General features: G+C 56.6%; 1 protein-coding gene across 1 annotated transcript in view; it reads right to left on the minus strand.

Moving 5' to 3' along the window:
* The window catches only part of GRAMD4 (GRAM domain containing 4), a 76,388-nt gene extending 73,256 nt beyond the window's left edge, over positions 1-3,132 (minus strand). Inside the window, exon 1 of the mRNA XM_051962522.1 lies at positions 3,035-3,132. Coding sequence (XP_051818482.1) covers positions 3,035-3,063 — 29 coding nt within the window. The 5' untranslated portion in view covers positions 3,064-3,132. The remainder of the gene's footprint in view (positions 1-3,034) is intronic.
* Positions 3,133-15,213: the final 12,081 nt, after the last annotated feature.

The raw sequence follows: 15,213 nt of genomic DNA on the forward strand, positions 1-15,213 counted from the left end.
CCCCCCTCCCACGCTGCCCTGGGCGAGAGGACGCCACTGTACCCCCTCCTCACGGAGGCCGGAAACCCACCCGCATGTTCTCCTCGCAGAGTAATGCGGCCTCCGGACCCCAGACAGGCACAAGGCGGAGAGAGAGCAAGCTTCTGGGCGGCAGCACATGCCAACCTAAGACCGCACGCCATGAGACTCCGAGACGGACGCCTCCGAGCACAGAGCTCCCCGAGGGGCGGCGGGAGCCCCCTCCCCCACTCACCGCTCCAGAGAAAGGCTCCCCTCCCCCGGATCTCCAAACGCCCCTTTTCACACAACGGACCCTCCACCGTCTCAGGTCATCCCTCGGAGAAAGAAACGGGTCTCCCCATCCACAGCGGGCAAACAAAGGGGATGAGAACCACTCGGGGGAAGAACCGCTAGATGGAGAAGCTATCAGCCAAGTGCCGTGCCACAGGGCCTGCAGACGCACACGAGACCTTCTGGGGGCCCGAGGAGGGGAGGGCCGGGGAAGGCTCGCACCTGAGCTGCGGCTAAGGCAGAGAACTCCGGGAGGCAGAGCTGGGGGGCCTCCGACCCTGGCTCAGCTGCCCCGGGACAGAAGAGGGAGGAAAGGCGGGCTAAGGAGGGAGCCAGCAGCGGCGGGGGAAGGCGTTAAGGAGCCGCACCTTCTCCTGGAGGCATCTGGGAGCCAGCGTGGGCCAGGAGCCCTGCTGAGTGCCGGACAAATATAAAAAAAGAGAGTCCCTGCCCTCAGTGAGCTTAGGGTCTAATGTGGACAAACAACAGATGAAAGAAAGCGGAAGTGGGGGTGGGGGGGAGCCCAGGGCAGCATTAACGCTCCCCTGGGAACTGGTGAGGGATGGCGGGTTGCAGAGGGGACGCTTCAGAGAACCAGAGGGAAGATTCGCCGGGATCTCGTCAGGCGACGGGTGAACCTTTTAGAGCCCAACAACAAGTGATTCCACAGCCCTGACACACTCCGGCGGTGCTCCCGACACCACTCTCCCCTCGGCCCAGTCCGGGCTCCTGACTGCCGCCGGACACAGAGCTGGCGAGTGTGGGCCGGGCCGTGCGGGATTTGTTTGCTCTGCCCGAGTATTTACGGCAAGGCCCCGCTCGCTTTCCGGGGCGAGGAGCGGAACACGGGGAGAACCGATATTTGTTCACTGGGACAACGTACCCCGCGCTGACTTTATGAGGCCGCCTGTGGCGGGAGAAGCGGCGGGCAGTTCTGCGCCGAGGCCACGACCTCCCGGGCCTCGCAAAGGAGAAGGCCCAGGTCCTGTGGGCGCAAGAAGCCGGAGAGCCCTGCAGAACTTCTCCGGGGAGGGGGCTGCCCGAGCCCTCGACGAGAGCTGTCCAACAGTCCCGGCGCTGCCTCCGGCCATGAGGGAGAGCAGAAGCTCTCAGTGGACCCGGCTCCGGCCACTACCTCCTCAGCCTGGCTCCACCTCCTCCCCCTTTTCGTCCTCAATTGAGGAGTAATAATCTCCCCCACGCCCACCTGCCCTCCCCAGGCCCCCCAAAATCCCAGCAAAAAGTCCGGGTGGATCTTGCAGCACTTCGGAATGGAGGCCGATCATGACGAAAAGTGGGCGAGTCCAGATCCTCTCCGTTTGGCCCTTTCCGGTGACCTGTCTCGGCCTCAGTTTGCCCATCTGTAACTAAGTTGGGCCATTTGACCTTGAAGGTGCTTTCAGATCTCCAGCAGCCCAGCCCGTCGGAAGGGATCCCTGTAAGGCCATCAGGGCCCGGCCTCCCGGAGGCTCCTTTGGCACCTCCCTCCCCCTCGGCCTGACACGTTTCCCCTCCCACCCCAGACTCCCCGGCCCCTGGACTCCGGAGAATGGCAGCGTTCTGGCGGGAGGTGAAAGGCTCGGGCCTGGCTCTGCCCCCAGCTCCCTGGGAGACCGGCCCCGCTTCTGGAGCCGCGGAGCGCACGGGGCTCTGGGGTCAGGCTCACCCCAGAGAAGCGGGGAGGGCTCGGAAGGGGAGGGAGGCAGCGAGGCTGGGGGCGTCCCCTCCCCCTCGGAGCGTCCCGGGCTGCACTTTGCTCTCAATGACTTAAAAGGGGCCGAAGGGGGATTAGTGGGAGCACAGGCCCTCATCTTCCTCGGGCTGCCTCCCCCCAAAAGCGCCCCCAGCCTCCCTCCGAGTCTGGGCTCCCTGCCCTGCCCGGCCGCGGCCCTCCCCCACCGCCTGCCTCCAGGCTCGCCCTCCCACCAAGCCCGGCGAAGGCCGCCTCTTTCGGGAAGCCTGCCCAGACTCCTTTGTCTGAAAGGACCTCCCCACTCCTCTCACCCAGAGGAGGGAACCCGGGTGCCAGCGCGCTCCTCCAAAGGCGGCAGAGCCTGGGGGGGCGGCGGGCCTGGGCTCGGCCGCCCCCGTCCACCCTCGGGGCTCCCACCCGACGCGGCATCGGGCCTAACGGGTGCTGCCGGACCGTGGGGGCTAACTCCCAGAGTGGGCGCCTCAGAGCGGCCCGGCCGTCTCGCGCCTGAGGACCACCAAGCCCCGCGGCTCCCGTTTCTCACGGAGGCCGCGTGACGGCCCTGCCTCGGGGGCTGCCCATCGAGCTCGGGAGAACGGATCCTCCCCCACCGCCCCAAGCCCCACATTCCCAAAGGCCTCCCGGGGGCAAAGCCCGCCACCCGGAGGAAGTCTGCCCAGGCGGAGGCAGTTCCGGGAAACAGCTGGCGCCTACTCATTGCCGGCCGCTTGTCACTGGCCTGACCCTGCGGGAGGCAGACTGGACTAGACTGCTCTGGGGTGCGTCCGGCCCGAGCTGAGGAGCCCCCGCGCAGGTGCTCCCTCTCCCTCCCCTCGCAGGTGCTCCCCCCACCTCCGCGCAGGTGTTCCCTCCCCGCAGGTGCTGCCCGCCCCCCCACGCTGCAGGTCGGGCCACGGCACCCAGAGGAAGGGACCCGCGTGGGGGCGTCCCACGACTCCGAGGCCGCTCCGGGGCGCTGTCGGGGCGTCTGTGTGCCCGCGTGGGAGGGGCCCGGGAGCGAGGGCCCGGCGTGGGGCGGCGCGCACTTACCCAGCGCAGAGATCGGAGCCAACTTTCATTCACGCGCGGCGGCGGCGGCGGCGGGCGGTGGGGGGGGCAGAGGAGGCGGGGCGGGGGCCCCCGAGCCGAGCCTCCCGCCGCCCGCACGGCCCCGCGCCCCCCGCCGCCGCCCGCAGCCGCAGCAGCAGCAGCAACAGCCGCCGAGGCAGCAGCCGCGCCCGCGCCGCCCTCCGCGCTCTTGCCCAGGCCGGCCCGGCCCAGCGTGCCAGCGGGGTCTGCGCGGGCTTGTCGAGGAGCCCGGCCCGTCCGCCCGCCCGGCGGCCTCCAGCTCCGGCCCCGGCCCGGCCCTCGCCGCGCAGCCGCCGCCCCGCCCTCGCCCCGCCCCCGTAGCCGCTCCTTAAAGGGGCCGCGTGCCACGCAGGGGGTTGAAGGGAGGAGCAGGAGGCGGGGGGGAGGGGGGAAGTGTGTGTGGAGGGACCGCTCCTGCCCGGGACCGCCCCGCCCCGAACTCCACCTCCCGGATCCGGGCCTGGAGGGGGAGTGGCGGCGCAGGCGCGTTGGGCCGAGAGCGCGCCCCCGCCCGCATCAATGTTCATTCTCAAAGAAGGTGGGCGCGCGCGTACCCACACACACACATTCCATACACACATGCGCGTGCACGCATGCACGTCCCCCCCACCCCGTCACACGCCGCTCGACCCTTGCGCGCCCACCTGCTCCCTAGGTCCCACCCGGCTCGTATAGATCGTCCCACACCCGCAGGCCAGTCCGCACGGGGAGAAGGGCGGGATGCCCCCGACCCAGGCTCTCACGCCCTCCTCTGGGCCACCTGAGAACACCATCTCCCAGGACCGAGAGCCTGCCTTTGTTTCTCTTCTTGGCCCCTCAGGGGCGCGTGCTCCCCAAACTGCCCCCCACCCCCTGCCCCTTCCCTTGGGGATCAGGACCCCGAGCGAAGATGAGGGGCCTGAGGGTCCCAAGGAGCCATCCTAGCAGTTAACAAGGGGCCTAGGATTTGGGCTCACCACGCGGCCTCAGTCCCCGCCTAGCTGGGGCGCCCCCAGAAGCTGGGGGTGGGGGAGCCACAGAGACAGATCCCCGTCTCCCGGCACCGCCCTTCAGCTGGGCAGAGGCTTTCTGACCCGCTGCCTCCCTCTCCCTGCTCCCTGCCCACCGTCTCCCAGCCGGGCAGACCTGAGAAGCCGCCCCCCTCTCCATCCATCCCCGCTTCTGGCTGTGCCGCGGGGCTGCGGCCCTTCCCAGAGGAGCAGGCCGTGCTCTTGCCTCCCTTGCCCGCCCTCTCAGCCTCCTCCTCTTCAGGCTACTCAGTCCTGCTTGGTCCGGCCTTCCTGACCCTTAACTCTGGGGAGAGCCCGGCAGGCTGCTGGCTCTTCCCAGCCCGAAGAAGCCCCCTGGGAACTGCCGCCCCCCTTTCCCTCCCCCTGCCCCCACAGAAGTAATGCTCTCAGCTCAGACGCGGACTTGGACATTCATTTCCTATCAAACGGTCTTCGGAGACAGCCGCCCTGCTGGGCTGAGACCTGGGAGAAGGCGGGCTCCACTCTCCCGCATGTCAGTCAGACCTCAGGCCCCTGCGCCCCTCCCGGAAGGAAACGTTCACCTGCTCCGCCCGGGCAGAGCCCTGGGGCAGCCGCCGCTGTGGATCTCGTTGAGTTGGTCTCAATCTCTGATCTTCCCCGAGGGCAGCCCTAATGACATCCTTGCCCTGGTCAGACCAGCCTCCGCTGGGCCTCCAGCCCCTGCTCGCCAGACTCCCCAAGACCCCACCGCAGATCGGGTCCCGGGCACTGCCCCATTTTCTGGCCCTTCTCTGTGTCTCCCCAGCCCGGGCCGCTCATCCCAAGGTCCTCCTTTGCGAGAGCCGCCGAACTCCTCGGCGCATCCCCGGGGGCTTCGGGAATCTCCCTGTGTCTCACGGAGACGGGCCTGCCGGGCCCAGGCGCGGCCTTGCTTCTCCTTCCGTGCCAGCCTGGGAACAACGCGAGGAGGCCCCGAGGTGGTTTCTGTGCGGGCCGGTGACTGAGGGGCACGTGCTTCCCGAGGATTTCCTCTTCTGTCGGTGGGACCGCGAGTCTGTCCCGGTGCGTCCGCCAGGGGCTGGGAGGAAAGTGCTTTGCGACCCCCTAGCTTGGGAGATTAAAACACCGTGGTCGGCCCCTGGGAGCGCGCATCCGCGTAGTTAGCGGAACTGGCCCCGGGACCCCCCGGAGGAGCCCGCGTCTGGCCCGTTCCGGCTTGGGTCTCAGCGCGTGGGACTCTGGGATCCCAGAGCCTCGAGCCTAACGGGCCCGGGAGGAGGCGTCTCGGGCCGGAGTCAGTGGTAGCCGAGAAGAGCGGGCTCTCATTCTGTCTGTGGGAGCTGAGAAGGGCCTGCTGCTGCCCCCATGGTGTCTCGTGCAGCTCGGGCTGCTAGCTCCGGCCCCCTCCCCACTCTGACACACACACACCCCTCCCCCCCCACTGTCCTCCAAGCTTCCAGACTGGAGGTTTCTGTCTCCTGAGACGCCTCCCCCTTCTGCCATCTGTGCCCAGGGTTCTAATTCTGACATCCCCGCTCTCTGGCCAGTGTTCCTCCCGGCTGTGACCTATGTTACCGGCTGCCCCCTCTCCGGCTTTGTTCTTATGTTCTAAAGTCCCTCCGGGTCCCAAACCCACCCCGACTGTGTTCCCAGGACCGCCCATCTCTGAAGTGCAGCCTCGTGTTCTGAGGGCTCTCTCATCCTGAAGGACAGCTTGGAGACCGTTCCCTGGTCTCCGTTCTCACCCCTCCGGCTCTGACCACTGTCATCCGTGGCTTCACTTGGGTCCCAGGGGGCTGCCAGCGTTAGATAACAGGGCAAGATGAGCTCTAACTGCATCTCAGCACGAGCGGTGGCCCATGGGGGCCGGGACGGAAGGGCCCCGAGGAGGGGAGCTGGGCAAAGAGTGCTTTCAGCGGCTCCTCCAATTACCTGCCTCTGTCACGGCCTCCGCCGTCTCTCCTCTGTGGGCAAGCAGGCTCCAGGTCCCAGCTGGCTGGGATGGGAACAGGCAAAAAGAGACCCATGATTACAAATGGAAGCCACTAGGGAACCCGCAAATTATTCCAACTTGGAACTTGCCAGGGAACTGACAGCAAGCTTAGGCCGTGTTATTTAAATCACATGCAAATGAGCCATGGCTCAAGGGCTGCTGATTTTTCTCTCTACCTAAATGTGGCCTGGACTGTGGGGGAGAGGAGGGAAACAGCCAGGGGGGAGAGAAAAGGGGAAGGGGAGAGAGGAAGGAAAGAGAGGAAGGGAGGAAAGAAAAGAAGGGAGAGGGAGGGAGGGAAGAAAAGGGAAAGAAAGAAGAGAGAATAAAGCAAGGGGAAGGGGAAAAGAGGAAGGGAAGGAGAGGGGGAAAGAGAAAAGGGGAAGGGGAAAAGAGGAAGGGAAGGAGAAAGAGAAAGAGGAAGGAAGGGAAGGAGAAAGAGAAAGAGGAAGGAAGGGAAGGAGAAAGAGAAAGGAGAAAGAAGATAGGAAGAAGGGAAAAGAGAGAGAGAGGAAGGGAGAAAAGATAGGAAAGGGAGAGAGAAAGAAGAATGGGGGAAGAAAAGAGGGAAGAAGGGAGGAAAAGCACACATGAGACACAGAGACAGACAGACAGACAGACAGATACAGTGAGAAAGAAAGACTCCAGAGTCTCCCAGTGGTCAACAAGGTTTACTTCTACCTCTGGCTTCAGGAAATGGTACCATCTATATATCCAGCTGTGTGCTAACGAGTGTTTAACAACCAGCTTTCTGAAAATACATGATAGAAAGGTTCTGATAAAGGCCTCATTTCCAAAATATATAGAGAATTGACTCTAATTTATAAGAAATCAAGCCATTCTCCAATTGATAAATGGTCAAAGGATATGAACAGACAATTCTCAGATGAAGAAATTGAAACTATTTCTAGGCATATGAAAAGATGCTCCAAGTCATTACTAATCAGAGAAATGCAAATTAGGACAACTCTGAGATACCACTACACACCTGTCAGATTGGCTAGAATGACAAAGATAATGATGAATGTTGGAGGGGATGCGGGAAAACAGGGACACTGATACATTGTTGGTGGAATTGTGAATGAATCCAACCATTCTGGAGAGCAATTTGGAACTATGCTCAAAAAGTTATCAAACTGTGCCTACCCTTTGATCCAGCAGTGTTTCTACTGGGCTTACACCCCAAAGAGATACTAAAGAAGAGAAAGGGATCTGTATGTGCCAGAATGTTTGTGGCAGCCCTGTTTGTAGTGGCCAGAAACTGGAAATTGAATGGATGCCCATCCATTGGAGAATGATTGGGTAAACTCTGGTATATGAACGTTATGGAATATTATTGCTCTGCAAGAAATGACCAGCAGGATGAAGACAGAGGCCTAGCGAGACTTACATGAACTAATGCAGAATGAGATGAGCAGGACAAGAAGATCATTCTATACTTCAACAACAATACTGTATGATGATCTTCAGCAATGAGATGAACCAAATCAGTTCCAAAGGAGCAGTAATGAAGTGAACCAGCAACACCCAGCGAAAGAACTCTGGGAGATGACTAGGAACCACTACACAGAATTCCCAGTCCCTCTACCTTTGTCCGCCTGCATTCTTTATTTCCTTCACTGGCTAATTGTACAATATTTCAGAGTCCGATTCTTTTTGTTCAGCAAAATAACTGTTTGGACATGTACACATATATTGTATTTAGCTTACACTTTAACATATTTAACATGTATTGGTCAACCTGCCATCTGGGAGAAGGGGTGGGAGAAGGAGGGAAAAATTGGAACAAAAGGTTTGGCAGTTGTCGATGCTGTGAAATTACTCATGCATGTAGCTTGTAAATAAAAAGCTATAATTAAAAAAAAGAAAGAAAGAAAATGCATGACAGGCTTTCAGTCTGATCTATGTAATTTTTTCCATCACTTTTTTCAGCCTATGATAAACCAAGCCACGATCTGGGGCTTTGCCTGTTTCTGAGATAGAAGTGCTCCCTCTGAAAATTTAACAATCAGCTCTCCCAGGTCTGTTCTAAATCCACTCTGGCTACAGCGGAATACAGGTGTCTGCTAAGAAGGCGGGCGCTTAGCCTGCCACCAGCAAGGTTGCTGAGCCCCTGAACATACCCTGGGTTTGGCCCCCTCCCAACCCGAGGGGAGGCCTGGCCCCTGAGCCAGCAATTGCCAGAGCTGGGCCGAGGACACGGATCCGCCAGCATCCAATGGGGCTCTCTTGCCTTCTCTACCAGGCTGCCTCTTATGGCTGCACTTCCTGCTCAAACCCAAATGTATTTATGTCAGATTCTGCTGCCTGGGATCCAAAGCTTTCCAAAGTCTGGGGCCACCTCTGCAGCCTCACTTCTTGCTCCCCTCTAAGGACTCCGTGCTCCTCCAAAGGGACAGTTATCTGGGCCCAGCTCGGGCGCTGTATTCTCTTGCCTCCCAGCTTTTGCTCGAGCTGTGCCCTGAGCCGCCAGCCCCTTCTCTAGCTAGGGGGTATAGTGGAGAGAGCTCCAGTCTGCAACAGGATATTCCAATTTAATCGCTGCCTCGGACACTTACTAGCTGGGCAAGTCACTTAAATTCTGTTTGCTTCCGTTTCCTCATCTGTATAATGGGGATCATAACAGCCCCTGCCTCCCAGGGTGGTTGTGAGGATAAATGAGATCATATTTGTAAGAGTTTCAGCAGGACATAGTAAATACTTAATAAATGCTCGTTTCCTTCCTGCTAGCATGCCTACTAAAAATTTGCCTGTCAATAAAAAGTTATTAAAAAAAAAAAGAAAGAAAAAATAAATAAAAATTTGCACACTCTTAGCCCTTTTCTTTCACAGATCCACAATAATAGCACCTATGGACACTACTGCATTGTTGGTGGAGTTGTGAACTGATCCAACATTCTGGAGAGCAATCTGGAACCGTCCCCAAAGGGCTATAAAACTGGGCACACCCTTTGATCCAGCAGTGTCTCCACTGGGTCTGTATCCAAAAGAGATCATAAAAAAAGGAGAAAGGAGCCACATGTGCCAAAAAATGTAGCAGCTCTTTTTGTAGTCACAAAGAATTGGAAAATGAGTAGATGCCCAGCAGTTGGGGAATGGTGGAAGTTATGGTTTATGAATGGAATGGGATATTATGGTTCTGTAAGAAATGACCAGCAGGATGACTTCAGAAAGATTTACACGAACTGATGCTGAGTAAAATAAGCAGAATCAGGAATAATACACCGTATACAGTCACAGCAAGACTGCCATGATCAACTACAGAGGGCTCGGTTCTTCTCGGCGGTTCAGCGATCCAAGGCGATCCCGATAGATTTTGGCTGGAAAACGCTATCCGCATCCAGAGAGAGGACTATGGAGACTGAATGTAAATCAACTCATACAATGCTCACTTTTTTTCTTTTTCTTCTGTTTTTCTTTATTTTGTGGTTTTTCCTTTTTGTTCTAATTTTTCTCTCCCAACATGATTCATAAGGAAAGATATAAAAAAAAATGTTCACGTATCACCAATAAAAATGTTTTCCTGAGTAAATGGAGAAAGCTCCTGTGGATTTAGTAACACTTAAATGAATGGGGACTGCATTCATCAGTGGCCCCTACAGTGGCAGCCCGGTGCAGGACTGTCACGTTCAGCCTGAAATCCCAAAGCCTTGGATTCCAATTTTGCCCGTGGTTTTAAGTGGATCGCTCAATCTCTCCGAGTCTCTGGCGATTCCCTAGAACTTTTGAGTCGGTTCTCCATTGGCCACCAGAGTTCCCGATGCTGCCCAGTGACAGATCTCAAGGGCCAGCATCCATCTGCTTGTGTAAAACGCAGCCCGGTCAGGAAGAGCTGGGTCTCCTCGGGTCTAACACTCCTCCTTGTTTGGGTGACTCTAGGCAAGGCACTCATCCCCCCGGAACCTCTGACCAAGCTCTTCAGACCCTACTGGCTGTGTGACTGGGTAAGCCACTCAGCTGCCTCAGTTTCCCCTGTGCAGAGTGGGGTTGACGGGAAGAGCACCCACCTCCCGGGGTTGTTGGGAGGATGCAATGAGCCCCTATTTGTAAAGGGCTCTGCAGACCTTCAAGCACTGTCCAAACACGCGCCGCTGTTCCTGTACAGTGAAATTCTGGTATTGGCCAGTCTTGGTAGAAGGACCCGTCAGCGATGGGAAGAAGAGAGAGAGAGACAGGGAAGAGAACACAGGGGCTCTCTCCCACATTTTCCACAGGAGCCGGCTGAGGCTGAGCCTAAACATCTATGATGGTGTCCCATCTCCTGTTTAGAGGCTGAATTTCACACAGACAAGGCCTGGGGTCTTCCCTGAACTTTGGATCTTCCCCAGTACCCACCACGGAGCTACACTGGGGGCTGGGAGACAAAGAGCGCTTAATAGCAAGGGCCCAATAAATACTGATGACATTTGATTGAATAAAGTGGAACAGAACGATCTTTTCCCTCCTGCCTCCCTCAGCACCCCCTGTCTGCACCAAACCCCTGGGAGCTGCAGAAGACCCCAGCTCCTTTTGGTCCATCCCTTCCTCACTTTTTCTCTGCTAATTTAATGGCTGCATCTCTTCTCTTCCCGGAGGGACCCTGAGCTCCCCGTTTCCCTTCCCTGGCTCCGAGCGAGTACCTGGTGGAGCCCTTTAACTGGCTCATCGAGTTAAGCCGGGGCGACAGCCTCGGAGCAGAGAGTGAGGAGGCTGCAGCCGGCTGAGCCCCGGGGCCCCCGAGGCTGGATCGTTCCCTTCTGGCTCGGCGTTCTTGGCCGTCTCCAGCCAGAACCTCGGAGCTCCCCTCTTCTCCCAGGGCTGACTGGGACTGCCCGGTGCTGCTTCCCGTCGGAGGTGAGAGGGCCCTGGCTGCTTGCTGCCCGGCCCCCTTCACAGAGAAAGTCGGACGGTTCTAGGCCCGGACGGTGTTCTGAAAGTCTCTCAATGAACTGCGCCTCGGGGACTGGCCCGCGACCCCCAGCTCAGAGATTCGTTTCCCATGGGATGACGAACACCAACAAGTCACGGAGAGACAGCGGGACGCTGGGGAAAGGGCCTGCCTGAGCCCGCAGTCAGAGGCCGTGGCTCTGAAACGGGACTGACGTGGCCGGGGCCACGCGCTCTCCTGCTCTGAAGAGAGGACCGGCTCACCAGCACCTAAGCGGCTGTTTTACCCTTGGGTTAAGAAGAAAGAACTAGGCTGGGGAGGAAACTCAGTCCCGGCGTGCTCAGAGAGGGCGAGGGACCCCAAAGCGGGCCCGTTGCCCACCTCCCTCATCTATCTCTGAGCCGAAGGCCCGGGGCAAAGTCCGGCTCACCCCCCCGGGTTCACTCCTACACTCACCTCCAAGTTACCTGCTCATGCCTTGTGGACAAACGCCGGCCTTTGGAGTCAAAAGGCAGCCTCAGGATTGGAAGGCCATTTCAGCCAGCGTGTTCACTGGCCCAGATCCCTTCTCCGGCACCGGGACTAATGGCCGTTTGCCTTGCCTTGACCATCCCTGGCAATGGGAAGCCACGTTTTGCTACTTTGAACCAAAATCTGCCTCTCTGCAACTTGCACCCAGAGTTTCGATTTCTGTTCCAGGAGCCTGGCAAATGTATCTCATCCTCATAGATACTTAGAGAGGGCGTAGAGACAGGTAACATAAAGCTAGCAGATGGATCTAGAACATGCAGGTGCTGGACATATATAATGCATAGATGGCACATGGATCTAGCGTATATGGTGGTGCATATATCTGTCCTATATAGATGGCACGTAGATATTTGGCGGTTATCCGCAGCCATCACAGATTCCCCGGGTCTTCTCCTCTTCAGGGGAAACATTTCCAGTTCCTTCGGGGGTCGGCCATTAGCATTTTTTAAGTGCAGTGAGTGTGGATATTTGATTGTTTGGCCAAATCCATTTCCGCCCATTCCCCTACACTAAGGAGACAGAGAATACGGAGAGAGAACAGTGAGTGGGGACAAAGACTTGCACGAACCTCCCAAGAGCCAAGGCTGGGGGTCCCGCAGAGGCCGGCTGGAGGGGCGCGGGCGGGTGTGAGTGGGCTGTGGCAAAGGAACCTCCCCTTCCCCTGTGTCGGGTAACAGCGCGATGAGCTGCGCTGCACGGTCTGGCATTCTGGCGTGAGCCGCTCCATCCCGGCCAGCCTCTCAAACCAAGGCAGGAGGTTTTAGGATTTATTCAAAGCTGTTGGAAGTCACCGGGGCAAGGTCTCCGAATCACCTCCAACACTGTCTCTGCTTCACTCCCCCTTTAAGCTCCTCGAGAGTCTTGAAGTAAGGGAGCACGGCAGGAGCGAAGTGGCGTCTCACCTGATGCGGCCACGGGGTGGGCAGCCTCCGTGCCTCTAGCCGGCTGGCGGATTAGGCGGACGGCGGCTGCGGGCCCGAAATGTATCTCACCCCGCTCTTTTCCCATCTAGTCCCACCATTGATGTCACAAGCCTGGCTGGGAGTCCCAGGGGCTTGCACTGCGCCGTGGGGGCATAATTGCAGCACAGACCGTCAGTTTTAAGGGCAGCCTGGGGCGTTCCTTACTCTGTGATGGTAGCGTGAACCAGACCAGGGAAGCGCCCAGTAGGACGACAGCCACTCCACAAATGTGCCCATTAGAGCTCTCTTTTTTCTCTACAGTGCATAACCACAAATGCACAAAGCACCCCGGCAGAAGTGAAAATGAGGTTACCAAAAAATCACACTGAGGCTCGAAGCTGTGAAAATTAAACATGTCAACGTGGAGAACTGGCTCTGCAAAGTAGGCATAAAGCAACAAAAGCAAGAGAGACAAAAAGGAGAGGGAGAGAAATGGGGAGAGAGAGAGACAGAGACAGAGAGAGACACACACAGAGACAGAAACAGAGACAGAGACAGAGAGAGAGACACACACAGAGAGAAACAGAGACAGAAACAGAGACAGAGACAGAGAGAGAGAGAGACAGAGAGAGAAAGAGAGACAGAAACAGAGAGAGACACACAGAGAGACAGAGACACACAGAGATAGAGACAGAGAGGCAGAGAGAGAGAGACATTGAAAGAGAGACAGAGAGAGAGAGAGAGAGGACAATCTTCTATTCTAAGGGTTATTCAGTTCTGACATTCCCTCTCCCAAAGCCCCCTCCCAGCTCCAACAATTCTGGGCTCCTTCCCAATTCCATGTTCTCTGAATCCCACAAACCCTTGTTTTATCCATCACACAAGACTTAAGCATCCAAGCGCACCTTTGTTCACTGATGCATCGACTGATACAAAGGGAGCCTGATGGATAAGTTTATATTTGGGGAGGCCCCAACAGAGATTCACCGGTCCCAGAACCGCCAGAGCATCCTGGAGAGTCAAAGTCAACCTCCGGCCTGAGGATGCCAGGCTCTGGTCCTTGCTGAGGAAAAATGAACTCGGAGAGGCTGGAGAGCGGAGAAGTAGCTCCATGATTTAGGGCCGCCTCGGTCCCAGCCAGTTGCCTGATGAGGCTACTTAAGTCAGAATTATGTGGTGAGGAGGTTTGCTTCTAACTTAATGGAAGGGAAAGCTAAATATTGATGCATTCGTTAGCTGGAGGAGCTCCTTGCTCAGGAGGCAGATGCACTCTGGGATGGATGGTGAGCTCATCGGGGAAGCAGCTGGACAGATACTGTCCTGAATGTGCCTGATGTGTTTGATTTCCTGTCATCATACCCTGGCAAGGTCCCATCTTCAGGATGCCCTTTTGTGTCCCTCTGAAATCTCACATTATCTAAAGATGGAGAGTGGGCAGTGGAGAGACAGAGAGAGAGAGAGAGACAGAGAGAGAGAGAGACAGAGACAGAAGAGACACAGTCAGAGAGAGACAGAGACTTTTTCCACTCCCAACCCTACCATGAATCCTGTGAGCTGGAAACCTGGGCAGACAGAGGCCCTGAACTATTTGCATACATACATAGGTAGCTCAAAGAAACATTTTCTTCATACATTTTAAAAATTCACCTTGGGGGAGGGATGGAAAGGCCGCCATCAGCCGCTCCTTCTCTCCAAAGGGACTTAGGCTGAAGAAGAAAGGGTCTCTTGGCCGACCAGTTGCACTGAGATCAGTGAATAGGGTTTCTGTCCTCTTTATTTGGGTTTTGGGGACATTCACATTTTGCTGAGATATCAGGGTTTCTACTTTTCCAAAGACAGACAGACAGAAGTCCAAGACTGCGCCTACCCACACACAGGCTCTCAAAGGAGTTTCTCTCTGTGTTCCAGGGTCAAAACCTTCAGCAGAGATGCCGGCAGGGAATGAAGGGAAGCTCCCTCCTTGGGTCCGGACCCAAGTGAATCCCTTTAAGAATCCCTAGCCCAAGGATATACTGCAACATATTTAACATATATAGGACTGCTTGCCATCTTGGGGGGGGGGAGGAGGGAGGGAGGGGAAAAAAAACGAAACATAAGTGATTGCAAGGGATAATGCTGTGTAAAAATTATCCTGGCATGGATTCTGTCAATACAAAGTTATTATTAAATAAAATTAAATTAAAAAAAATTACCCTGGCATGGGTTCTGTCAATAAAAAGTTATTTTAAAAAATAAATCAATAAACCCTCTAAAAAAATAAAAATAAAAATAAAAAGAATCCCTAGCCCAAGAGCTCCCTCTCCCACGCCATTGGAGCCTCCTTCTGGCTCCAGCTCAGCCGAGCCTGTGGGGATTTGGGGGAGAGGTCAGTTACTGCCAACTCAACAATGATGTTCCTGCGGGCACCTTGCCGGGAGGAAAGGTCAGTGTGGACAAGCTCTTAAAGGGTCCCTGCTGCTAAAACTACCCAAGCCCAGAGCACAGGGATGGAGCTGCCCCCATTTTGGGCCAAGAGAGGTTTCTTTTGACCCAGACATCACAGGCCCATCACATGGCGCTTTCATGGCTTCCCCACCTCAGAGGGGCTTCACCTCAAGTAATTTGGGGCCCTCAGCATTTACTACGACCCAGTGGAGAAATTCTTCACCTTTCTGCAATTTGTCCTCTCCTCCTCCTCTCTCATTCCCGGAGACCCTAATTTTCAGGAATCCACAAAAAGAAAACCCCCCAAACCCAGCATTTCTTCTTTTCTTTTAAACTGTAATTAGAGAACCTGTTTTCTGGCACGTTTCCTTCGGACTCAGAGCCGTTTCTCCCAGCTCTGCTTTGCCGCTCTGAATGCTTAACACGGATAATGTTTTATTTTGGCCTGTGGT

The sequence above is a fragment of the Antechinus flavipes genome, chromosome 5, assembly GCF_016432865.1.
Source record: "Antechinus flavipes isolate AdamAnt ecotype Samford, QLD, Australia chromosome 5, AdamAnt_v2, whole genome shotgun sequence".
Lineage (NCBI taxonomy): Eukaryota > Metazoa > Chordata > Mammalia > Dasyuromorphia > Dasyuridae > Antechinus > Antechinus flavipes.